Below are 24,882 nucleotides of genomic sequence, written 5' to 3'. Positions count from 1 at the left end.
ACAACATTTAGAGTATGTGAGTAACGTATTTGGTGTCTACAAAAACAATAGAGGGGAAACAGTTGTTTAATTTACCACGTCTTTTTTCTGAAATATAAAACTAAGTAAATCGTGCTCGGGGTTTAGGGGTATAGACTAGCTAAACCTGGCAACCCGCCATCATAACCAGCCGTCAGAGGTCTGCGGCTGTAGCGCTGTGAGTTTGCTGCTAGCTTTTGTTCGATGGACATTAAACTTAGCTACCAGCTCATCACTACGCGGACGATAAATGACAGAGCCTAGCAGATAACTGCGAAGAGTTAGCCGTGGTTCAGCTCGGTGAGTAAAAAAAAAGAAAAGCCTCTCAAACCTCCAGCAGCGACTGTATAACACTACAAAGCGAGCTAGCTAAACGCTGTACATGTGATAGACTGCTAATAGTTACGTCTGGAAATCTATTCCCAGCTCTTCTTGTTTACAAAAAGCACTTTCAGACGGTGAAGTGTCATTATCTTTTGACATTAACTCGCGCTTTAATGTTTTTTCCAAATAACGTCATTAACTCGATACAATACGTGAGCTTAAAGATATCTAGCTTCCATGTCTGCTGATGATTGCAATGTTTATAATGATGAAGTCGATATTTCTGTGTGGCTAAAATGCGTTATGCTGTTAGCTGACGTGTTTATAGTTTTTTTTTTTAAAAACAACAGTTATTTTAATACGGGTTGTGTCATCTTGGAAAGCAGCGACCTCTTATTTAATCTCCCGTGCCTTCACGTATTGAAATCCTGGTAGCGTGTTATAATTTACACCCTTTAATGGAAACCGCACACTGTAAAACGTGAGCGAGTGTTTACTTTGTGTTGGGTTTGCTCAAGGAGTTAACTATCTAACGCACTAACTCACTTATGAATATTTTACTAAGAATAAAATTGAAGTCAGTTTGTGTTGATCACCTGGCTGTTGAGCTGTTGCACCTCTGTGTGTTTTGTCAGCCACTGTATACAGATGTGCACATGTACAAAACAGCTGCAGTTCACTAGTGGTAGTTTATTATATATGCATTTTTACCCCCTCAAAATTGGATTGCTCTTTAACAAAATTGGAAAATGATGTAATCCTTGAGTAAAGTCATTTTCTCTCTTTGTCTGTCCACTGATAATAACACTGTGGTGGACCCACCCCCCCCCCCTCTCTCTCTCTTCCCTCTGATTGAGCCGGGGTCGTTTTCTAGCTACTAATCTATACTTGTCTTGAGGTTTTGATGCCATTTTTGTGGCTTGGTGTTATGTTGATTCAAGTGGTCCTAGACTGACTTTTACAGCTGTGCCCTTAACCAGTAGGACTATTTTTACAGCCTTGCTTCTGGACCAGTAGTCGTTAGTCGCTTGTATTGTTGTCTCACACAAGCAGGCGATCCGGCCCCAGGCCGGAACTAGTGATTGAGCCCCCTCTCTCTTTCCCTCTCTCCTGTCAGCAGCCAGGGGCTTTTAATTACAACATCTACACCCCTATCACTCACTTGTGTGTGGGCCCATATCTGCAGGTTTTTTTTATCTACTGTATCATTACAGCTGAGCAGGAGTCGGCATGTGACCACACACACACACACACAGAATGGATTAAGGATAGGGATTTTGTGTAATGATTATGTGTTTGATCGTGTTCCAGTACAGTGTGCATCCACAGGAACTTTAAAAAAGATATATATATATATATATATATATATATATATCCTACTGGGTTTGTAAACAGATCACCATGTTCTTAAAAGACTCACATTAACATTAATTAAGTTCCCTCCTCTGCATTTGGGCACTTTCCAGCTTCATGCATTCTGTGAGCAATAATTGAACATGCTGCTAAAAAACCTCAGAGATCCAGAGAGCTGTACAGCCTCATATTTTCCTGTGATTTTACCCCCAAAACTTCGAGTCACACAGTAAACATCCGACATGTGAATCATACGTTTGAAAGGTCTGCGAGGGTGTGTGTGTGTCTGTGTCTGTGTCTGTGTCTGTGTCTGTGTCTGTGTGTGTGTGTGTGTGTGTGTGTGTGTGTGTGTGTAGTTATGTCTGTTTGTGTTAACAGCGTCATCGACAGCAGCACTAGAAGGTTTCATTTCTACTCGAGTGATTTGATAGGTAAAGGCAGGTTTAGACAACATGGCAGTGGTGGAACAGAATCTGGACTTGTTTACACACTGCTGCTCCATGTAAATTTAGTTAGTTTGTTTGGGCTCCTGTGTTCATAGTAATCAAACCAACTTGTATGGACCAGGTAGCACACACACACACACACACCCACACCCACCCACACACACACACACACACACACACACACATACACTGTAATTTTAGGGGTCTTTAGTTTCTTTTGATCCTTTTGATTGCGTTTGATTTTAATGACAGCCTGGCAATAGTGTCACAAGCACTGGGATGAAATATACACACACTCACACACTCACACACTCACACACTCACACACACACACACGCTCAGCTCTGGAACATGTCGCACACGTGCTCCGTGCAGCCAATAAAGCTTAACAGTGAGAGAGCAGCTGGTCCACAGCACACTTAACAGTCATTGAGTGGGTTGTGTTGAAGGCTAATTGATGAAAGCAGTTCCCCCATAAACTGGCAATAGGTGGCTACTAAAGTGTAACAAATAGATGAATTCTATAAATAAACACAACATTTTCATTAAACTAGGAAAAAACCCAAACAAAACTGGGCTTCATTTGAAAGAAGAGCATCGTCTGTGTCCATCTGCTGTTTTGTAGGAGGCAGTTAAATGCTCCGCAGGAAGGGAAGGGACGTCTTATGTAATGTAACCGGGGCTGGACCCTCAGTCAGTGCTGAGCTGCTTCTCATGAACTCTTGTGTTGAGTTTGTGTGTGTTTTTGTGTGTTTTTGTGTCGTAGGTGTCTGTGTGTAGCTGTGAGTCTGTTGTGTATTTTATTACTCGGAGGGAAACGATCTTGTACCTGCCCAGAATTTCCCTTTTTGATGTATCCCAGGAGGATACAGGTCTGTTTCTGTTTCTCTCTGTGTGTGTGTGTGTGTGTGTGTGTGTGTGTGTGTGTTTGGGGGGAGTCGTATATCACACACAGTTTTGGGTCAGTTGAGGCAGCCTGGCGGATACTCTTTGTGTCAGTGTTGGGATTTACTTTTAATCTGTTTGTGATTTTTTAGGTTTCAGTGTAGCTTAAAGCCTTCTTTGTTTAATTAACATTTTTTTACACACATCTTTTTGCCAAAGTAGAACTTTCCTTCACTGTCATCTGACATCATGAACAACATTTATTAATGGTTTTAAAAGCAGCTTATAGCAAGTTAGCCACAGTAAGTCCTGAGCTGCTTCTCTGGCTCTCTTATGTACAGCTCATATCGTCTTTCCAGGTAAGATCAACTCTTTTTTATCTCTGTGTACTCGCTCTATCTAGCACACTCTTTTCATGGCTGGTTAATGAAGGAAGGAGGAAGGAGTGGCCAATACCTCATCAGTCTGTACAACACCTCCCTTCCTTCCCCTTGACATGGCAGAGGAAATGCTCCTTTTCTCTAAACACAGCATGATGGCATAAATGGAAGCGTTTGGAGGGGTCAAGGAACAACTGATTAGATGTTGGTGATATGCAGAACGTTCTTGGCCTAGTATATATTGGCAGATGTGCTAAAATAACTTCCTGCACAGTCAGCGCAGCAATAAATGTTTATAGGCTCTTTTTTATCTATGTGACCTTAATTTTTCTCTGTTAGATAGTGTCGGTATGTTCACTTTTGCCGTACTTAAATAGTGCGAATTAAATGTTAGCAAGACTTTCGTTCTCACTATTAGGGTTCCCACGCATCCTGGAAAACTTGGAAAATGATTGATCAGTTTTCCAGTCATGTAAAACACACAGAAAATGAGAGAAAAAGTAAAAATATCCTGGAAAAGCTTGAGCCATCCTGAAAAATTATTTAGTTCTTATTATTGTAATAAAATGTTGACTATGTTGTTCTGCTTCTTTTTTTCTCTCTCCAGGGATAAAAACAGAAAGGACCGCAGAGGAAAGATCTAGATCGACAGCTACTTTCCCTCCATCGCTGTTCGCACCATCCTCCCATCCGTCCGCCGCTCCGACTGGCCGCTTCCTCCAGTTCTCAACATGGCGGCTATGTTCCTCCTCTGGCAGCGTCACTGACCCTCCACCCTGGACTACCACCATGGAGAGGAAACGCAGAAAGAAATTAATCTAGCTGCTCAGGCCTTTTGCAGTATGGACTCATTTTTAGAGCTCTGGACATGAAACGCTGATTCACTGACACCGATTCAGCTCGTTTTTTCACCCGAAAACAGCGAAACCCTGCCACTGCTAGTTTCAAAGGGCCCCGCGGTGAAACTGATAGCCCTGAACGGTTTCACTACTCAAAATGCTCCTGCTTCCTGTGTGGGTGTCCATGCTTTTGAGGCTGCTCGCAGGCTTTCTGCCTGTGGTGGGGATGGAGCCGGCGGGAGGAGGCAAATCTGACTCTGATCACACCCCCGATTCAGAGGCCCTCCACTCATCGTCTGGCTCCAACTGCTCAGAGCTCACCCTCAAACTGGAGTTCTCCTCCAAGGTGGTGGAACATGGTAAGAAATCAGTGGGAGATACAGTATGTCTAGTGGAAACTCTGTGTTTCTAATGTTAAAGTCTGGTTTAGCACTGCATCCTCATTTCCTGGTATTACTAGGTTATGATGAAATTGTACCAGGACCATATGTTCCTGACACTTTGGTTAAAAAACGTGATATTTGATCTTATCTATATCGCCCAGCCCTAATTCACCGATACTGATATGTCTGTGATAGATCAATATCGGCCGATAATATTGGCTGACTGATATATCGGTCGAGCTCTAGCATCATGTCCCTTAATATTGAGTATCTTCTAATAGAGAGTCTACTGTCAGCTCTTGTAGTTCAACTTGAGCCTGTTGGTTTATTCTCAACATAACTTGAGGTCAACTTATTCTGCTGCTTCTCACTATCTTCATCAGTTGTCATGGAGATACAGTAGCTCAGCTGTCACTTGTCAACAGCTGTAAATAAGTCAGTAAGTGGTCTGCGGTGACTGTCTTATTCCAGATCACGAAATGTGAACTGATATTGCTGAAGGTAATAAATACACACCTTCATCTATTTTCAGAGGATGACGGAGCCCTGTCCTCGTTACCCCCCTCTACCTCCCTCCTCCCACCTGTCAGCATAGTGGCAGTATTAGCACAGCCAGGGGGAGACATGAGCTTTCGCTAAAGAGGCGAGTTTGTCGTTTATTGCAGACCTGTCACAGCTGTTGCTCAGAACTGAGCCCTGATTGAGTTTGGGAGCTTCCCGAGTCTTCTCTAAAAAAAACACAAGAAGAGGGATCACAGACGGGGGGGCAGAGGCAGGATCGTGAGGAATTAGATCATTATTGTTATCTGGCTGTTCATACAGGACTAGAAGGATTTATTGCTGGTATGAACGTGTACAGTAAGAGCCTATAAGACACACCTTAGTGTCATTAAACTGTAATAACAGCAGTGTGGTTATTGTGCTGAACTGAGGATTATAGCACACCCTACCTGGCTACTTTACACAACTTGTAATTCAGGCTCCATCCTAATTATTGTGACACTGATTAGATAAATTCTGCAATGTAGCAACATTTTATTGAGCATATCTCCCCTCTCTCTCTCTATCTCTCTCTCTCTCTCTCTCTCTCTCTCTCTCTCTCTCTCTCTCTCCCTCCCTCCCCCTCCCTCTCCCTCTCCCTCTCTCCAGAGTACATCGTCGCATTCACGGGATATTTCTCGGCCAAAGCTCGCAGCCTGTACATCAGCAGCGCCCTGCGGAACGCCGGCGGGGACGGAGCGCCGGAGTGGCACATCGTTCCCAGGAAAAACCCGGCCTCCGACTACCCCAGCGACTTCGAGCTGGTCCGCATCCACCAAGCTCTGCGCAGCAGCCTAATGACCTTAGAGGACCACCCGTACATCAAGAGGGTGACGCCGCAACGCAAAGTGTTCCGAACGCTCAAATACACTCCCTGTAAGTCCGACGACTATGCAAAAAAAAAGTCCCACTGAAGAAATCTAACACTCTGCAAAGATACAGAAAGTTGTTTGTGTGCTTACAGTTCACAGAATGTCCCTTTGTTTGAGTCAGAGGATGAATCCCCCCCCCCTCTCTTTCTCCACTGTGCCTGTGGTTTAGAGGAGGATTGTGTATCTTGATGTGAATTGCGGGCAATGTTGGGGCTGTTGATGTCTAACTCTGTGTGTGTGTGTGTGTGTGTGTGTGTGTGTGTGTGTGTGTGTGTGTGTGTGTGTGTGTGTGTGTGTGTGTGTGTGTGTGTGTGAGTGATGTGGGGGAGGGTGGGGTGGGAATGAGGACAGAGTACCGTCTGTGTTTGCTCACCCTGGGAGGGACTAGGTGAGTCAGTGTTGTGGGTCTTGCCTGGACAGGGGGGGTGGGAGGGTGGAGGTGGGGCACACCCTGCACATGGCATTGGATGAAAGGCTTCAGTGTACCCCCCCCCCCCCAGCCTGCATCCACATGCAATATCAGTATGGAGGCCATGTGTTGTTCATGTGCAACCTTTTTAAATCCGGTGTTTCTCGAAGTGGAGCATTTGAAAAAGTGTTAAAAGTCTAGAAAAGTCACTACTCTTAAGTCATGCTAAGCACTACACAGAATCAAACTGCACACACGTTACCATTGTGGAGACGCTGATGGAAGTAATGCAGAGCAAGCCTCACCAAAAGGGTTAGTTTATCAGCTCGAGCTCATTTATTCGAAATGCATGAGAGAACACGAGTGCGCGTCTGTAATGAGCACCAGCTTTACGTTACGTGCTCCGAATTGATTTAATAGCAGCTGTTTCTTAATGATTTTAAGGGCTGTAAGCAAGGAGACTCGCGAGCGTCGTAATTGGCAAGAGGAAGAGATTTCGGATTGAAAAAACCCCCCCAAAACAGGCACTGCAAAAGTGTCCAAAGTTTGGAAAGTTGCTGTCATGTCTGTCCTCACTTAACCTCCCGGGGAATGTAGATCAGTCTAGATAAACGTAAACCCAATGAGGCCACGTTCAGATCGGCATCCACGGTGTAATTAATTAGAAAAGGATAGATAAAAGAGATGACCCCTACCCTAGTATTTCACTCCTACTTTTTAAAGGCATAAAATGTCCTGCACGGCTCTGCTTTCGTTTGCTAATGACCTCGTTAAAATGTGTTCCGTCCAAGTGACTCAAATAGTGATTCAGATGAGGCGGGTGTGATCAGCCTCACATCACAGCTGTGGGGAGGAGAGAGGAACACAGACAGAGGGAAGCAAGAGGGAGAAAACGGTTTGATATGAGCGGTCAGAACATGATAAGCATGATTATGTTAAATTAGGAAGACTGTGCTGTCAGCAGGACCACTGTCACAAAGTGGCGTGGTGGATAAATGAATCCATAATGAATGTAATTGTTATGCAGCCTTTGATTGAGCAACACTGTGAGTTAAATATTAATGAAAGCAAGACGACCTCAAAGTCTGACTCTTATATTATCTGCCTCCGCAGCGCCTGAAACCGCCGCACCCTGCAACGCCACCCGCGGGACACAAAAATGGCAGTCGTGGCAATCGTCCCGGCCTTTCCGACGAACCAGCCTGTCACTGGGTTCAGGTTTCTGGCACGCCACGGGTCGCCACTCCAGCCGGCGCCTGCTGCGAGCCATCCCACGCCACGTAGCTCAGATCCTGCAGGCAGACGTACTCTGGCAGATGGGACACACCGGTAAGATTTCACAAACATCCACACTAAAATTTCACTGCATGTATGTTTTTTTTTCTCCACAAAAAAAAGTTGAATTATCTCAGTAAAACCCCTAAAATGACATCTACTCCTTCTCCCTCATTAATATCCAGAATCTATAAATATACTGATCCTACTTCAATAAAAAGTTCATTCTCAGTGTGTGTGTGCACTCTAGAGGACTCAAGGATTTCAAGACCACAATTGGCTATAAAGCAGTCGTGATGTCACTTTCCACTGTCAGCATGTTAATTGTGAAAGCAGCCTCCCAGTGTCCAACTCTGCACGTACATCATTCCTCAAACATCCAACTAATGAAGCAAAAAAAAAATCTGAATGCATTTTTGAATGGATTTGGACTTTAAGGATTGCCTCCAATAAAAGAATGCGTCTTTTCCACTTTTCGCCGGAGCTTTTAATGACACCACATTCTCTTTTTTTTGCGTGTGCAGGTTCTGGGGTGAAGGTGGCGGTGTTTGACACAGGCCTGAGTGAGAAGCACCCGCATTTTAAGAATGTGAAGGAAAGGACCAACTGGACTAATGAGAAGACACTGGATGATGGTGAGGAAGGACAAAAAAAAACATGCTGATGATTTTTATATTAATGATTGCAAAGGGGTGGAAAATGTCCCATACATTTCTGGTAAATTTCCAAGTTGGAAACTTTCAATGGAAATTATGGGAATTAACTGGAAATGTTGGGTAATTTATACAAACTGTATCAACTGTATGCAAACATAGATATAAACATTTCATTTTGTCATAAGCAGACATTTTTTTTAAATTACATTTTTACTCATTAATCCATTCTTTCATTGAACAACAAAAAACATGAATGTTGACTAAAAGAAACATACCCCCCCCCCCCCCCCCCCGCCATCCCTAAAAATGAGTCCCATTCAAAATGTAAAATGAAAGGAACCCCCTTCCCTCCCAAAAAAGTCCCAAGTTATGGAGGAATGCACAGTGCATGTAGGAGTAAGTAATGTGCATGTGATTGAGGAACAGGGGAGATATTCAACTGTATTTGTATTCAATCTGGTTGTCTACATTTTCCAACAAAATTTAAGTTCCCTGTTAAAGGCTAACGTGCAATTTTGTGAATTTCTAGTTTATTTCCATTAATTCCCATGGAACGTCGATGATGAAGACACTGGAGCTCATTATGTTGCTGATTATGATGATGATCATTGTATTGTTGCAGAGGGTTTTTCATCAGTGTCTTGTATTGTTTTCAGGCCTGGGTCATGGTACGTTTGTGGCAGGAGTGATAGCCAGTATGAGGGAGTGCCAGGGTTTCGCCCCTGATTCAGAGCTACACATCTTCAGAGTGTTCACCAACAACCAGGTACACACACGCTCTTAATATGTAACTTCAGTCCAGCCGCTTGTTTTAAGGAAATAAGAAATAAGAAGAATTTTGTCTAGAAGTCTGTAATTCGTCCAAATCAGTCTGAAACTGGAGCTAATGTTGTTCTATGTGTCTTTTTTTGGTCTCTCCTCGTCTCCCAGGTGTCTTACACATCATGGTTTCTGGACGCTTTCAACTACGCCATCCTGAAAAAGATAGACGTTCTCAACCTGAGCATCGGGGGGCCTGACTTCATGGACCACCCCTTCGTTGATAAGGTGACACACACTCGCTAATCCAGAAATAAAAAGAGGGTCGATATTATCACAAAGCAGCCCGACACAGGAATGCCGCAAGCCACATGGTAGCATTTGGTTTAAAGCCGACTGACTTTGAACAAGGTCCGAGAGAAACGTGAGCAGATGTTTTGATGTTTGTCAAGGTGCAAAAAATAGCTCCCACTCCTCTCTCTTTCTCTCTCTCGCTCCATCTCTTTAAGTTAAAACCTTTTTTCACAATATGTTAGTGAGGCGGAAAATAAAGCAGGTCAGCTGTCAGTGCAGAGGAGTCACACCAGGTAAACAGACATGACGTGAGCGGCACAGATGGGAAACAATATAGTCATCAGCTATTAAACGCTGAGTGTAGAAAGATCCCATTAACAGAGTTTATTGGCATTAATGTCCATGGATCAGCATGTTTTTTAAGGTTAAAGTGTAGAGTGAGGAAAGGAGCAATATAGTAACCACTTGAGGCCAATGTAACAGTATATATATATAACACTATGAAACAGCTGTCCTGTCCTGTGTTCTACCTTAATGCAGCACCTGTAAAGAAAAAGTAGTCATTCACTGGTGGTGTTTTTTTTCCCCCTCTCATTACATTTTTATTCAGTGTTACTTCAAATGGTTGTTCATTTTCATCCCGTGTGTTTGATTGACAGGTGTGGGAGCTCACTGCCAACAGGGTGATCATGGTGTCTGCTATCGGCAACGATGGACCTCTGTATGGGTACGCTAATCACTCATACTATAAAGCTGTGGTTAAAAAAAAGCAAAACTACGTTACACATACTTTGTTTATAAATGAATAGTTGAATATAATAAAAATATAAAACAGATCCTTGCTCTTGAGTCTAATAAGACCAGTGGCTTGTGTTTGCTAATGTTAGTTAATACTAATAAACCTGACGAGTACTGCTGTATAACACAGTAGCTGAGTTAGACTGCCGACTTTACGAGCTGCTCCACCAGTACTAACGTCAACAATAGATTTTCGCAGTGGTCTGGTTGCACAAGAATTTCTCTGCTCGTGTTATTTTTTGTTGAATTTCTCAAGAACGCTTACTTCCTCTACACTGCCTCGAACACTTTGATCCAAATGACCGCTCATGTCAGCTGGCTTTTATGACCTGCTAACATCTGCTGAAACATCCTCCTTTTATAATAGATCATAAAAGAAAAGACAAAACAGGAGATGACTTGTGGTAGAGGGCAGTGAAATAAGAAAGTCCCTCTCTCTCTCTCTCTCTTTCTCTCTCACCCCCACACTCTCTCTCTCAGCACGCTGAACAACCCAGCAGACCAGATGGATGTGATTGGGGTAGGAGGGATCGACTTTGAGGACAACATCGCCAGGTTTTCATCCAGAGGCATGACCACCTGGGTGAGTTCCTCCAGGAGCGCGCACACACACACACACGCTCACACACACTCACACACACACACACACACACACACTCACACACACACACACACGCTCACACACACACTCACATATATGTCATTTATCAGTTTTATCTGCAGAGACTTACTCTGCATTTTGAGCTAGTCAACCATAGTGTAGTCTCCTGATCCTTCATGCATATTCTATCAGCCAGACACACACACACACACACACACACACACACACACACACACACTCCACTTCATTTTTTTCTTTTTAATCAGTCGTCACCCATAGCAGACATCTGCCCTGGGATCTGATTAAGACTTCCCTCTCTGATCCAGTGAGTCTGTCTCCCTCCTCCACACTGCTGTTATCCAGCCATAAAGAGACCAGGCGGAACAGACACTCACACACACTGTCCAGCCTGACTACATCAAAAACATCTCAGAAAAGCAGCCGGTTTAAAAGTTGCTTTCTTAACTTTCGTTCAGCTTCTCCTCTCTATTTTTTTTCTCTCCCTTGTTTTTCTTGTAATTCGTCTGGCCCTCCTTTCTTTTTTTCAACCCCTGACATCTTGGGAGTCGCCCATAATTTTCAACAGTAGTAGAGCTTTGGAAGTGTCTGTAAATGGCTGTAAATCTCCTCCCTGACTAAGAGTGTGACTTCACGGTGTAGGCGTAATGACATGAAGTGAAATGTAGTTATTAAGCGAGTGAATAAAAGCTGTTTTAGTTCTTGCAGTCAACAAAAAAACATCTGTCTGTGTGTGTGTGTGTGTGTGTCTGTGTGTGTGTGTGTCTGTGTGTGTATGTGTATGTGTGTAAACATGTATGAGGCAATAAAGAGAATCTCTAAAGAGACAAACAGTAAAGGTTGGCTGTGTTAAAGCAGCTTGAACACACCATCACCATCAATTACAACCAATCCGTGTGTCATCTCTTCTGTCTGTGTCCCATGTCTGCGCAGGAGCTGCCAGGGGGGTACGGCAGGGTGAAGCCTGACATCGTCACCTACGGTTCCGGTGTTCGGGGGTCCGGGATGAAGGAGGGATGTCGCTCTCTCTCTGGCACCAGCGTGGCCTCCCCTGTGGTGGCTGGAGCTGTCACACTTCTGGCTAGGTGAGTATCAAAGCAAGGAAAAAGTCAGCACACTGCTTTTTTTCACTGTTTATTAGGATAACCTACCTGAATTTAACCCGTACAACTTTTCTGGGATTACTAGTTAATTTAATAGCACCAACAGCTGTAATGTGAATTTGGAAAGTTTAAAAAATCACATTAAAAATAAATGCTGTGAATCTTAGAAAACATTTACATTAATTCATCATGGATACCTGAACTTTGTACATCAGTGTAGTTTTAAATAATAAGAAATGAATGTTTTTAAGCCTTATATTTTTTTATAGTTTCTTTTTGCGATTTAAAGAAATTTTAAAAAATGTAGGCAGTGTCATCTCTTCTCCCGCAGGGTTATTATAATTATTATTGTTTTTATTTTTATTTAGTTTTTCAGTTTGTTTTTTTAATTTCAGTTTAGTTTTAGTTAGTTTTAAAAAGCAATGAAGTAGTTTTAGTTTAGTTTTTATTTAGTTTTAGTCTTAGTTTTCCAGGTATTAGAAGAAGGACTGTAAGTAACAAAAACACAGCGGATTTTATCTACAGTTCAGTTTAGTTTTAGTTAGTTATGCATTGTTCATTTTAGTTTTTACTTAGTTTTTGGGTTTTTAAAAAAAAGATTTTCTCTGGCATAGATGCCTTTATTTGAAAGAGACAGGAAATTACGGGTGTGACATGGACTCGAACCACTCGACCACCTGCGTGCCCTTTAGTCTTAGTTTTAGTTATTTGGGAGAGATTAAATGTGCACATAAGAACAATAAAAAGTATGCCAAGTATGTCTGGGAGAGGTTAGAAAAGAGGAAATTAGATAAAAAAATAAAGAGGCAGGGAGATGAGAGCATTACACCACAATTCACTGTTGTGAATTCACTTAACACCTCCACAAAATCTAGCCGCAAGGGCTTCACACATTTGACCCAATTATGGTCCTTAACTTAATAAACACAGTTTCCTTGAGACACAGAGAAAGTAATCCTGTCCATAAGATAAATATAATTTACAATATCTATTCATTCTTGTGCTTTTTTTTTTTTTTTTTTTTTTTTTTTTTTACAAACATATCAAAATACCAAACACATGTTCATGATGGTGCCTTGCCTTGACATTTTAAGCCTAACCAGGCTTCTCAAATGTAGTGTGATTATAAACATATGTGCAAGAACATTACTCAAATAAATCAGGAACTATTTGATTAAAGAAAAAGTCAAGTCAGCTTTAGTTTCAGTCTCCAGCATTACGAGTAACATCACATTTGGCTCTTGTGAGGAAATCTTCTTCTTCTCAACAGTGTCAGAGGTCAGAGTGAGATAATGCAGCAGAAACCCCCAAAAGCTGCTAGAGATCCAGTTTATTCCCATCAAGGACAAGTCAGCAGGATAGAAACCTCCACTTCTCTGGACTAATCATTCCATCGCCCATCTCTCCGCAGTCCCGTGTAGCCAATTCAGAAAAAACATAGTGCCGAGTAATTTTAGACGATGCTAGTTTAGAGCTCATCAGTCTCCTGCGGGGGCCTGAAGTGATGACACTCCACATGAGAGTGTCCAAGTGAGGGTGCTGTTACATCTGATCTGTAGAGGACTTTAGTAACAGAGGATACATTATAATACTGAGGGGTTTTTAAAAAAAAAAAAAAAGCTGGATGTGGTGTAATAATTACCTCTTGTGCTGTAATCCTTCACGAGCAGGCAGCGAAATCTGTCCCAGAGGAAGGAGGTGTGTCACTGATGAATGCAGTGTATTATTCTCAGTATCCCCTCTGTTACCGTGGTGAAAGCCCTCTTGTTGCATAGAAAACACATGGCTCATGTTGCTGGGCTGAACATCATAGCACCCTTTCAGACAGCAGGCACCCTTCCCCTCTCCCTGGAGAATGACACACACACACACACACACACATACATACACACACATACACATACATAAACATACATACCAGCCCATCTCTCTTGTTTCCTCTCCTGTGGATATCTTACACCACACACACACACACACACACATACATAAACATACATACCAGCCCATCTCTTTTGTTTCCTCTGCTGTGGATATCTTACACCACCACACACACACACACACACACACACACACACACACACACACATACACACAGTAACACACACTAACCCAGCTCGTCGTCCTCTGTCCTCCAGCACCGTCCTGAACCGTGAGTTGGTGAACCCCGCCTCCATGAAGCAGGCTCTGATCGCTTCGGCCCGCAGGCTGCCGGGGGTCAACATGTTCGAGCAGGGCCACGGCAAGCTAGACCTGATCAGAGCCTATCAGATCCTCAACAGCTACAGACCTCAGGCCAGGTGAGACAGTAAAGACTTCTCGGCGTGAACGTGCACCAACACGCACGCTGGGGGGGGGCAAATTTACAGAATGCATGAACACACACGTCCACAGACAAAGGCCGTCGTTCACTCTGCTCCACAGCTACACCGATCTGTCCATTCATATGGTTTTTCTGCACATGGAAGCGTATACACAGGCAACTGCGTAACACTAAAGTAGAATGAGTCTGTGCTGCTCAAAATGGGAGGAACTCAAGCTGGCAGAAATACACTAAAGGAATACTCCACCAAAAAAAACCTATGATGCAATCACAATGTTTCTGTATGCTTACATTGGCGGCTGTAATGTGCACTGATTCACAAAGGTTGCAGTGATGACTCAAAACATCACAGGCATCAAAATGGATCAGCAGAGAAGAAGATGATCAGCAGAGGTTACGCTGGTTTAAGACATTTATATGGACATTTAAAAAAAATAATAATAATATTAAACATTTCTCAGCTCTAGCTATTCACTATTGAAGATTTTCTGTGCTCAGTGTTTTATGGTAGTATATTGAATGATGTAATTATGATTATGATTGTGAAGCGACCTTGGGTTATATATATATATATATATATATATATATATATATATATATATATATATATATATATATATATATATATATATATATATATATATATATATATATATATTGTAACCTCCCGGCCAGCAGACCCCAACGACAGTTCATTCTTGATGGTGAAAACAACAGTTAATAAAAATACTCTCAACTCAAGCTCCACGTACACCTCTCATTTGCATCATATGAATAAAAAAAGACTGCAAATGTGTGATATTTTCCAGAAAAGTCTCATATAAGTAATCTAACATTCAACACTGAAAGGCTTCATGTTAACCCGTCCTCGTCTTCTACCAGTCTTTCCCCCAGTTACATCGACCTGACCGAGTGTCCATACATGTGGCCTTACTGCTCCCAGCCTATCTACTACGGAGGAATGCCTACCATCGTCAACGTGACCATCCTCAACGGCATGGGAGTCACTGGAAGGATCGTAGACAAGGTGACAAACAGAGAGCAAATGTTTAATTTTTTAGATTCCATAGATCACAAAGAGTTAAGTTCTCAAGTGTTGTTAGAGGACGAGTAAAAGGACAAGTTTCTTTCTTTACTGACCTGGTTTTGCATCATGATGAACCGTTGTGTGTCGCCTCCAAGCCTTCTAAATGTCGCTCTCTCCCCCGTTCAGCCCATCTGGCAGCCCTACCTCCCACAGAACGGAGACCACATTGACGTGGCCGTCTCCTACTCGCCGGTGCTGTGGCCGTGGGCCGGTTACCTCGCCATCTCCATCTCCGTGGCCAAGAAAGCTGCGTCGTGGGAAGGGATCGCGCAAGGTCACGTGATGGTTACCGTGGCGTCGCCCGCAGAGAACGACGTGAGTCAGCAAAGCCACATCTGGAACGCCGTGTGACATTTTCCCCACATTTACACACTAGTAGTTTCTTCTCAGAATGTCAAACCTTTTGAAGATTTTATGAGCAGCATCTCGCACGTGTGATGGATGAATCCTCTTTAGTTATAACTCATCCATGTTTCCTAACCCTCTTACAGTCTGAGGTTGGCAGGGAGTTGACCTCCACAGTAAAACTGCCCATCAAGGTGAAGATCGTGCCAACTCCCCCGCGCAGTAAGAGGGTGCTGTGGGACCAGTACCACAACCTGCGCTACCCACCAGGCTACTTCCCCAGAGACAACCTCCGCATGAAGAACGATCCACTAGACTGGTACGCGTCTCCTTTGACCAGCACCTTCTTTCTGTGCTTTGTTTGAATTCCCTGAACTCAAGTGAAGTTTTGTCCTAAATGAATCTTCAGTAAAGTGTCTTTTTGTGCTTGTTCACATGTTTCCAGGAACGGGGACCACATCCACACTAACTTCAGGGACATGTACCAGCACCTTAGGAGTATGGGATACTTTGTTGAAGTGCTGGGAGCTCCCATCACCTGCTTTGATGCCAGCCAGTACGGTAAGAACACAGAGTCTTTAAAAAAAAGCAAAGAAGGACTTCTGCAGCTCCAGGCAGGTTAATGAAACCAGATAACAAAGTAATGGGTTTGTTTGCCTTTCGCCTTCCCTGTAGGCACACTGCTGATGGTGGACAGCGAGGAGGAGTATTTCCCCGAAGAGATCACCAAGCTGAGGAGAGACATCGACAACGGCCTGTCGCTTATTGTCTTCAGCGACTGGTACAACACGTCGGTCATGAGGAAGGTCAAGTTCTACGATGAGAACACCAGGTACTTTGTGTTCACTACTGCTGAACTTTGATATCCTAGCTAATGTTGTGCAGAGTTATCATATTCAAAGTCAGGATGTAGCTCTAGTCGTGTTCTGACACAAAAAGCCTCTATTAACACATATAAATATCTACTGTTATCAGTCGAGGCTGCAACTCATCTCATGAGTAATGATGATTTGGTAGAAAGAAGAAGAAGTTACTCTAGTTACTACATTTCACTTTTTTATGAGGAAGTATCAAAGTACACGGAGTAGGACTGAAGCTCAACACGGCTTTGTTTGAACTCCTTGTCACTTTAAATGATTGATTGATTGATTGATTGATTTGTTGATTGATTGATTTAGGTAAAATCCTCTCACTCCTGAGGATTACAATTGTTACCAAATGATTAGTGTCATTTAGGCACCCATTCACAAAAAAACACAGCCTCTCTAGGATATGGAACATAAAGCATAATATGAACATAGTTACTTAAATGGAACAAAAACAGAAACATCATACCATCAGCCATCAGACTGTACAACACCACAGCTCCCAGTACCTCCCACTGCCACTAAGAAACACTGATGCTGTCCTTACTATTTAAATCCCAGGAACAATGCACACTTGTATATAATATCAGGAATTTATGCATATTGTACACTTTTATAATTGCAGATTATTGACATTATTTACACAGAGATTGTTTTTTTGTATGTTTTTATTGTTTAATATATATATATATATATATATATATATTTTTTTTTTATAACTTTCACCCTTACACGGCTACTGTTGTGTCAATTTTGAATACCTCCCTAGGGGGATCAATAAAGATACCTTACCTTATCATACCATACACACACACACACACACACACACACACACACACACACACACACACACACACACACACACACACACACACAAACGTATATATAATATGGGCAGGTGCACCAAAATTGATTTGAACCAAACAAGTGTGAAAGCAGCATCACCTGTTTGGTTTTAACCTCACTGCACACAGCTGTTTTAACTCTTACCCTGATATATACAAAGTCTTTGGCTGAATATGATTATATACGTTTGCATTTCTAAGATAATGCAATTAGTTGTAGGAGCACAACATACAAGTAAAAAAAAATCACTAAAGGAAAGTAATGGTGACAACAATCTGAAGCCAGTATAAATCAGATTGAACCAACGCCAGAATAACACAGAATAAAGAATCTATCTGCTGAAAAAGTGCTGACTAACCGAAGGTGAATCAAACAAAGAAGAAAAACAGCTCAAAAGAAAGTGTCACCTCTCCCCTCCGGTTTCAGTAATAGTTACAAAACATGAATATTGTATTGACAAAGATATTTCTTCATTTTGACGCTGACTCATGAGGTGGCAAGACCAAAAAAAAAAAAAGGCCTTGTAATATGTGTATTTGTAGGCATGGATTGTGCACATCATTGCAGAGCATTTTTAAGTGTAAAACTGTTCTCACTCTGCTCTTAAAAAAATAATGAAATAAATGCAAGCTCAGCAATTCCACAACAGTTCGATAAATAATGCAGAGTGGGTTTTGATTAATTCTGCGTGTTAGACTTAGTCGTAGCAACTTGAAAATATAGTCCTCTCCCTCTCCAGCAGTGGTTATTTATTTATTTATTTATTTGAGAAACTTCCTGTGTGTATTTCTTTAAGATGATCTACACATGACACAGCTGAATGATTAAACAGCTTTTACCTCAGCTGTGCTTTTGACCAGGAAGCTTTAATCGTGTCATAATGATAGCAAGATAAACGGCTCGGTACACTCAACAGCCCGCTGTATCACAGTGTCTATCTCCAGCGTGAGAAGACTCTATTCATGCCTCTGTAATAGATGCAATATATCCCCACTTCTCAAGACTCCGAGTTCCTCACGCGGATCTAACTATTACTCACAACTCCCCGCTGCTCCGTTCACATCCCACCCAAGCTGTCGCACCACATCCACCGGATTAACGGTCTTAAATACAGTTAAATATAGTCTCCGCGGCTTCAAAATATTATGCTGAGTAATTCAGTTTTAATTGAGCGGCGATGGTTCATTTGAGAGCCGTTCATTCACAGCTGCCTTTTCTGGACAAATTAACCCAAATACACAAAACTGAATTAAGAGCCCAGTTTTTTCTCTTTATAAATGCCCTGCTACTGTAAGTTTTTCCCTTGTTGGTATCACACAGCTACATTTTTATCCTGTGTCAGGCGGTGTTGGATTTTATTTAGATTTACTACTGTGAAAATGATTCAATGTGTTACTTTTCTTACACAATCCTCTGCTTGCAGGGAGGTTACAGTAACACTGAAATCACCCGTGTAGCCTTCTGGTAATAGTGTATGATTTCTTGATAGTCAATATTTCAATTGATTTTCTTTAATGTGACCTGCAGGCAGTGGTGGATGCCGGACACAGGGGGCGCTAACGTACCGGCTCTGAACGACCTGATCTCTGTGTGGGGGATGGCTTTCAGTGACGGGCTGTACGAGGGAGACTTCACTTTGGCTGATCATGAGAGTAAGATACACACACACACACACACACACACACACACACACACACTCACACACACACACACACATCCTAACAAACCCTGTTCAGTGTCTTATAGCATTATTCATTTGTTTATCTTAGTTTTTTAGAAAATAAAGATGGTTCTCTCTCTCTTTGCCTCTCTCTCTCCCTCTCTCTCTCTCTCTCTCTCTCTCTGTTAGTGTACTACGCCTCAGGCTGCAGCATCGCTCGTTTCCCAGAAGACGGAATAGTGATTGCCAAGAACCTAAAGGACCAAGGTACCAAGGCACCTCTCTTTAAAGTATTGAACCCACCTCAGGGTAGCACAGTGCTGGCCTGCAGCCACGCAGCCTGACAGGCAACTTTTTAATCTGTGTGTCTTTATTTCTCTTCTTGTTTCTTTTCCACAGGTCTAGAAGTGTTAAAGCAGGAGACAGCAGTAGTTGAAGGAGTTCCCATCCTCGGACTTTACCAAACGCCGTCTGACGGGGGTGGACGCATAGCTCTGTACGGTGATTCTAACTGTATAGATGACAGCCACAGACAGAAAGGTAACCTCACTACAGTGTGTGCTTATATGTGCATGTTTCTACACACAACAAAGGGCACAGCTAACTCTTGTATATTTTTGGTTGTGTTTGACGTCGATCTCGCAGACTGCTTCTGGCTGCTAGACGCTCTCCTTCAGTATACTTCCTACAGTATGACCCCTCCCAGCCTCAGCCACTCCCACAGTAGGGTGGCGCCTCCCACAGGCACAGAGCGCCCACTGCCACAGAGACTGGAAGGTAAAAGTGGAAAATGACGTGACACATTAATGCGCATTCCTATTTCTGTCCTTTTATCATGTCATCAAATGCTTAAATAGAAAAAACCTTCAAATAATCCCTCTTTTTCCATTTTTCTTCTTTATTTCTTCCTTCCTTCCAGGCAACCATCTTTATCGGTACTCAAAGGTTCTGGAGGCTCACCTAGGAGACCCAAAGCCCCGTCCCCTACCAGCCTGCCCCCACCTCTCTTGGGCAAAGCCACAACCCGTCAATGAGACAGCACCGAGGTAGGTTTAATGAAACTGTAGAGATATTCACCTGCACAGTTTAGAACATGTGTAATCTGTACAGCATTCTCATTATATCTATATCAATGATGGTAAACAGTCTCTTTGCACTACTATTCCCAGAGGGCGCTTGTTAATCAAGTATTGTGTGCTTCATGCTCATGTTTACTTCAAATTCTTCTTCTTTTCAATCAATCTAAAGACTCTCGAGTGTATTTTTCCCTTTGCATTCACTGCCATTGTCAACCTTCTTATTCTTTCTCCCTCAATGTGAGCACAGAGTATTGTCCTAAGTGACAAACACTCGATTTGAATAGCTTCGAGCTTTTAACGTGGAATAAGTGTCTTAATGCAAGCAGACAGCTTTTTTCAGCCTGTCAACAGAGTGAATCGATGTAAGGAAGGAGAAGATAATTTTGTAACAGACTCAACATCTGCCCACACACACAAACTACACTGCACATGTCATGATCCGTCTCACCTTCCGTATCTCCTTGTTTCTCTCAGTAACCTGTGGAAGCACCAGAAGCTTCTCTCTGTGGATCTGGATAAAGTGGCTCTGCCTAATGTGAGGGCGTACCGTCCCCAGGTCAGACCTCTGTCTCCTGGGGAAAGTGGGGCCTGGGACATCCCTGGAGGTAACAAAGGGTTCCAAATGACTACTTTTAAACAGTCTGAATCCTCAGTGTTTACATCTAGCTTTTTACAACTGCTTTTTTTATGTTTTATGTACAACTGTGGACTACATTTTATTGAAACATTTGATCTAAACCACAGCTTTTGAAGTGGGAGTAATGTAATGGTATTAATATTAGCCTATTGTTTATTGCTTTCAAATACATATTGTTTCTCACTAAAAGAATGTCACTCACCAGTTTCTTGTTAAATTGTCTGCCATATGATTATTTATGTGGCTCTGTAAAAACGACAAAAAACACCTCAATCAATAGAGCAAATAAGTCTGAGCAGATAATTAGATTCATTATTGTTATAATGTCAGTATGTTTTCAGTATAAGAGCACACATAACAGGATATTTCTATGAAAGAATTGACTTGACTACTATAGAATAAAGGTGGTTTCTTAGGTCCTGCCATATGACCTGTGCCCCTTGCCCCCCTTCTGCAGGGATAATGCCCGGTCGCTACAACCAAGAAGTGGGCCAGACCATCCCCATGTTCGCCTTCCTGGGAGCGATGGTCGTTCTGTCCTTTTTCGTGGTCCAGCTCACCAAGGCCAAGAGTAAACCCAAGCGCAGGAAACCCCGCATCAAACGACCCACGTACCTCCAGCAGCAGCAGCAGCAGCAGCAGCAGACAACGAGTGGGAAAAACCCCACAGTTTGACTTGGATTGCACTTTGGAACTGTTGCTGGACAGCTGGGTTTACCTCCGAAACTGAGTCGTTGTTAAAAGGACAACTGTGTGTTGAATGGCAACATTTGGAGGTGTGAAATAACAGAATCTAATGTACTGCTGTGGCAGACGTCTGGCTGTTGGACCTTCTTAAACTCAACCCTACTGGTCGTGAACGCCCCATGACTCCAGCTGTCTGTGGACTTGTCTGACAGTTTTTGTGCCTCTTGTCTGTTCAAGACTTTATCTGTCGGTGTTTGTGGACTAATGAACAGTATTGAACAGTGTTACAAACATGATGTAAAACACACAGTGTACATCTGGTTCTTAAAAAAAAAGAAGCCTGATCCAGACAGCCATGTTGTCAACATTTCGCTCTCTTCTCTGCAAGAGTTTCTTTGACCAAACTTTTTTTCGTCATGAAATGTGTCTGACTTTTATATTTATTGAATTTGTTCGTACCCTGACACATAAAACGCACCACACATACATACTGTACACACTTTGAGAATAAAGCAGTTGACACACATCCCACACTCAAAGACATACACGCAACCATGCAGACGTTTCAACATGAGAACCACTGGATGATCCAGGTGTCTGTCCCCAGACTCTTTCATAGACTCTTCTGTCATCATCCACTGTTTTTTGTAAGTCCTGTCCATATTTGTTTAAATCACTGTCTCTTCTTTGTTTTTATATTTTCTATAATGAATGAACTCTGGCGAGGCATTCTGTTGGCATCCTCCTCATCGTCAACAAAGTAGCAGTGACAGACTTGTTCAAGTATATCTCATCAATTAAAAAAAGCATTATCAAAGCGATCAGATTGGTTATTTGTTCTTGATTATTTTTGTTTGTAATACAAGATAACAAACTGCTGTATTGAAGAGAATGAACCACGCTGCTTGTGGTGAGTTCTTCACCCAGGTCACATTTTCCATGATTTGAATTTACTATGGTGAGATTAAAGATAATTTGCATAGTGATTTCATGTGGAGCTGAATTTTGACACACAAACTTGTGCTGTTGACTAATTGCAAATCATCTTGACAGTTAGGGAACCAAGAGAAATCCAAAATATCTGAAATAGTAGAAGCTATAATATAAGCTCTGTCACATGATCCTCCTCCGGCACCACTTCTTTCGCAAGGTGAATTTAGCAGTTTCCACTTTCTCATGTGGACAAACCTTGCCACGGTGTCATGCTTGACACAACCACCAGATGGTGCCAAATTACGAATTTTCAAACACAAGATGGATCTAATATCTTGTGCACACACGATTAATTGATTATACTGTATGTCGGGACTTTGAGGGCTATGGAGCCCTTGATGATTGTCTTTGTTACTCGACCTGCAGTAGTTGCATCTTGCCCTGTCAAACGAAATATATCAGTATATTTTTTTTCTATCCAACACTTTGAATTACAATGAGCAAGACACCACTGACCGTAGGGGCTTTTAATTGAGTTTTAGATGTTTCCATTTGTTAATTCAAAGCAGCTAAAGCATCAAGGGTGCTTTCAGTTATTTATTACAGCAACTGAAATTCACTTTTGTTCTTCTTTCTTCTGACTTTTCCCTTGTGGATGAAGTAGAAAACCATGTGTTATTCCAATAATCTTAGAAAGTTAAGTCATTATCTTTGAGTTTGAACACATCTCCCATCATCGAAAGCTAGAAAAGCCACTTGATGTGAGCAGCTGTATCATCAAGAAACAATAATCATTTATAAAATGTTTAGATTTTTGGAGGGAATTAGAATTATTCATGCAGTTAGAATGAGAAAACTTGCCTTGTCTGGTTAGCAGAAGTTTACAGTATTGTGCTTTCAGATTTAATCTTTATTTTTCTTGCAATATCTTGCAAAGTTGCTCATCATTGCACTGTTGACATCACAAAAATGTTATTGTCCACATGATCACTCACTGCCAAACCATTTAGCGACAATCACCAAAAGCCTGAAAAGGAAAGTGGAGGTTAAACTTGTGATATGAGCTCATTCCTTTTCATACTGCAGGTTACTAAAATGTATTTAGTCTTTTACCTTAGCAGACTGAGAAGGAATTGAGAAAGAATAATTGCATTCCTTTCTGTTAATTATAGATTGAATGCACTAATTCCATTTCACTCATGGGTTTAGTATTGGTTATGGGCTGAATTCAGTGATGCAAGTTGATTTCATCAGAGGTGATGTGCGTCGGTGTGCTAGGAGGTCTGAGCTTTGGCTCCTTATCCGAGCCTAATAGGCCAGATCAGCCTGTGAATCTGTCACCCGTCCTCTTGGATGACGGCCCCACTGGAGAACTAATCTCCCTCGGAACCTTGGGAAACTGGGAAATGACCCCGGAGCCAGCTAGCTGTGCTAACAAGATTTGGGAAAGCTGGTGGTGAGTGGAGGTCACATGCCCTCTTTCCCTCCACGGTTCCCAGATGCCAGGACTTCCTGTTGGGCCAATCAGGTTGCCTGTTCTCATCCTGGACAGGCAGTTGAAAGAGACACCGTGGCGGCTCTGAGTTGAACCCTCACCCCCAACTCAGATTCACCCGTTCCTCCTTCATCATACGCCCTACCAGCCTGTACCTCTCCCCATCCATGTCTGTGTCAGCATGAGAGGCTGGGTAACATCTACACTCCTGCTTCCCTTCTTGACAAAATCAAAATAGACTTCAACTTTAACACTCGTGACTACTCTTGGACTTTATCCTTTTGACTTGATATCCTGCTCATACCCTAAGATAGAAAATGATGTAACAAAACGTGTGCAGTGTATCAGTACTTCATACTCTACAGACATACTCTTCAATCAATCTGGAAGCAGCCAATGCTGTTGTATGAGCTAACAATTAACACCAAACACAAAGCAAGGGGAATTTCATTAGTTTTGCAGGCATGTGGTTATAACTCAAAGAGTTGGTGATGATGATGGTGCTAGATGAAAAGCCAGAGGATCACTAAAGTTATTACAGTTTATCAATGTGAAGGACATGAATGTGTGCATCGGGTTTTATGACAACCTATCCAATAATTGTGGAATAATTTCACTCAAAACCAAAAGTGCCAACATCATGGTGGCATAAAGTGAAAAGTCGGCAGGATTTGTACTCTGGGCACCATGGATATCTTGTCCCACGTTTCATGGGAATCCATTTAATAGTTGAGATATTTTAGTCTGGACCAGTGGAGTGGAGTCATGCCCAATAAAAAACATTCATTATCTCTAATTTAGTATTCTAATTGTTACTAGCACAACTTTTAGGGCTTAGACTTGACTTGTTGATTTGTTGCAAAAGTGACTATGTCCCACCTACTCATTGACATCTGTCAGGCCTGCAGCACCAAGCAGTGAAAGGGTTCCCATAAACTTCAGTCCATGCCCTACCCTTTTGGCTGGACTGCAAC

At 42.3% G+C, this 24,882-nt stretch overlaps 1 protein-coding gene across 1 annotated transcript; it reads left to right on the top strand.

Moving 5' to 3' along the window:
• Window positions 1-191: 191 nt before the first annotated feature.
• mbtps1 (membrane-bound transcription factor peptidase, site 1) lies at window positions 192-22,258 on the top strand. Its single transcript, XM_053319624.1, has 23 exons — window positions 192-318; window positions 4,014-4,604; window positions 5,778-6,044; window positions 7,563-7,778; window positions 8,249-8,359; window positions 9,037-9,146; window positions 9,311-9,427; window positions 10,093-10,160; window positions 10,712-10,814; window positions 11,784-11,935; window positions 14,089-14,250; window positions 15,156-15,300; window positions 15,487-15,675; window positions 15,852-16,024; window positions 16,151-16,266; window positions 16,381-16,537; window positions 18,945-19,069; window positions 19,267-19,344; window positions 19,477-19,617; window positions 19,723-19,854; window positions 19,997-20,123; window positions 20,631-20,761; window positions 21,251-22,258. The coding sequence occupies exons 2-23, from the start codon at window positions 4,403-4,405 to the stop codon at window positions 21,466-21,468; spliced, it is 3,240 nt and encodes a 1,079-aa protein (XP_053175599.1). The 5' UTR covers window positions 192-318; window positions 4,014-4,402; the 3' UTR covers window positions 21,469-22,258.
• The last annotated feature ends 2,624 nt before the right edge of the window (window positions 22,259-24,882 follow it).

Source organism: Scomber japonicus, chromosome 5 (assembly GCF_027409825.1).
Source record: "Scomber japonicus isolate fScoJap1 chromosome 5, fScoJap1.pri, whole genome shotgun sequence".
In the NCBI taxonomy this organism is placed as follows: domain Eukaryota; kingdom Metazoa; phylum Chordata; class Actinopteri; order Scombriformes; family Scombridae; genus Scomber; species Scomber japonicus.
The sequence above is the reverse complement of the archived record's forward strand: the minus strand, read 5'-3'. Positions and strand labels throughout refer to the sequence as shown.

Bases quoted from the DNA above. Each gene is read 5' to 3' on its own strand.
- mbtps1 (XM_053319624.1), top strand. From the start codon at position 4,403: ATGCTCCTGCTTCCTGTGTGGGTGTCCATGCTTTTGAGGCTGCTCGCA. The intron at 8,360-9,036 runs GTGAGGAAGGAC...TATTGTTTTCAG, and splicing joins TGAGAAGACACTGGATGATG to GCCTGGGTCATGGTACGTTT. The intron at 19,070-19,266 runs GTAAGATACACA...TCTCTCTGTTAG, and splicing joins CACTTTGGCTGATCATGAGA to TGTACTACGCCTCAGGCTGC.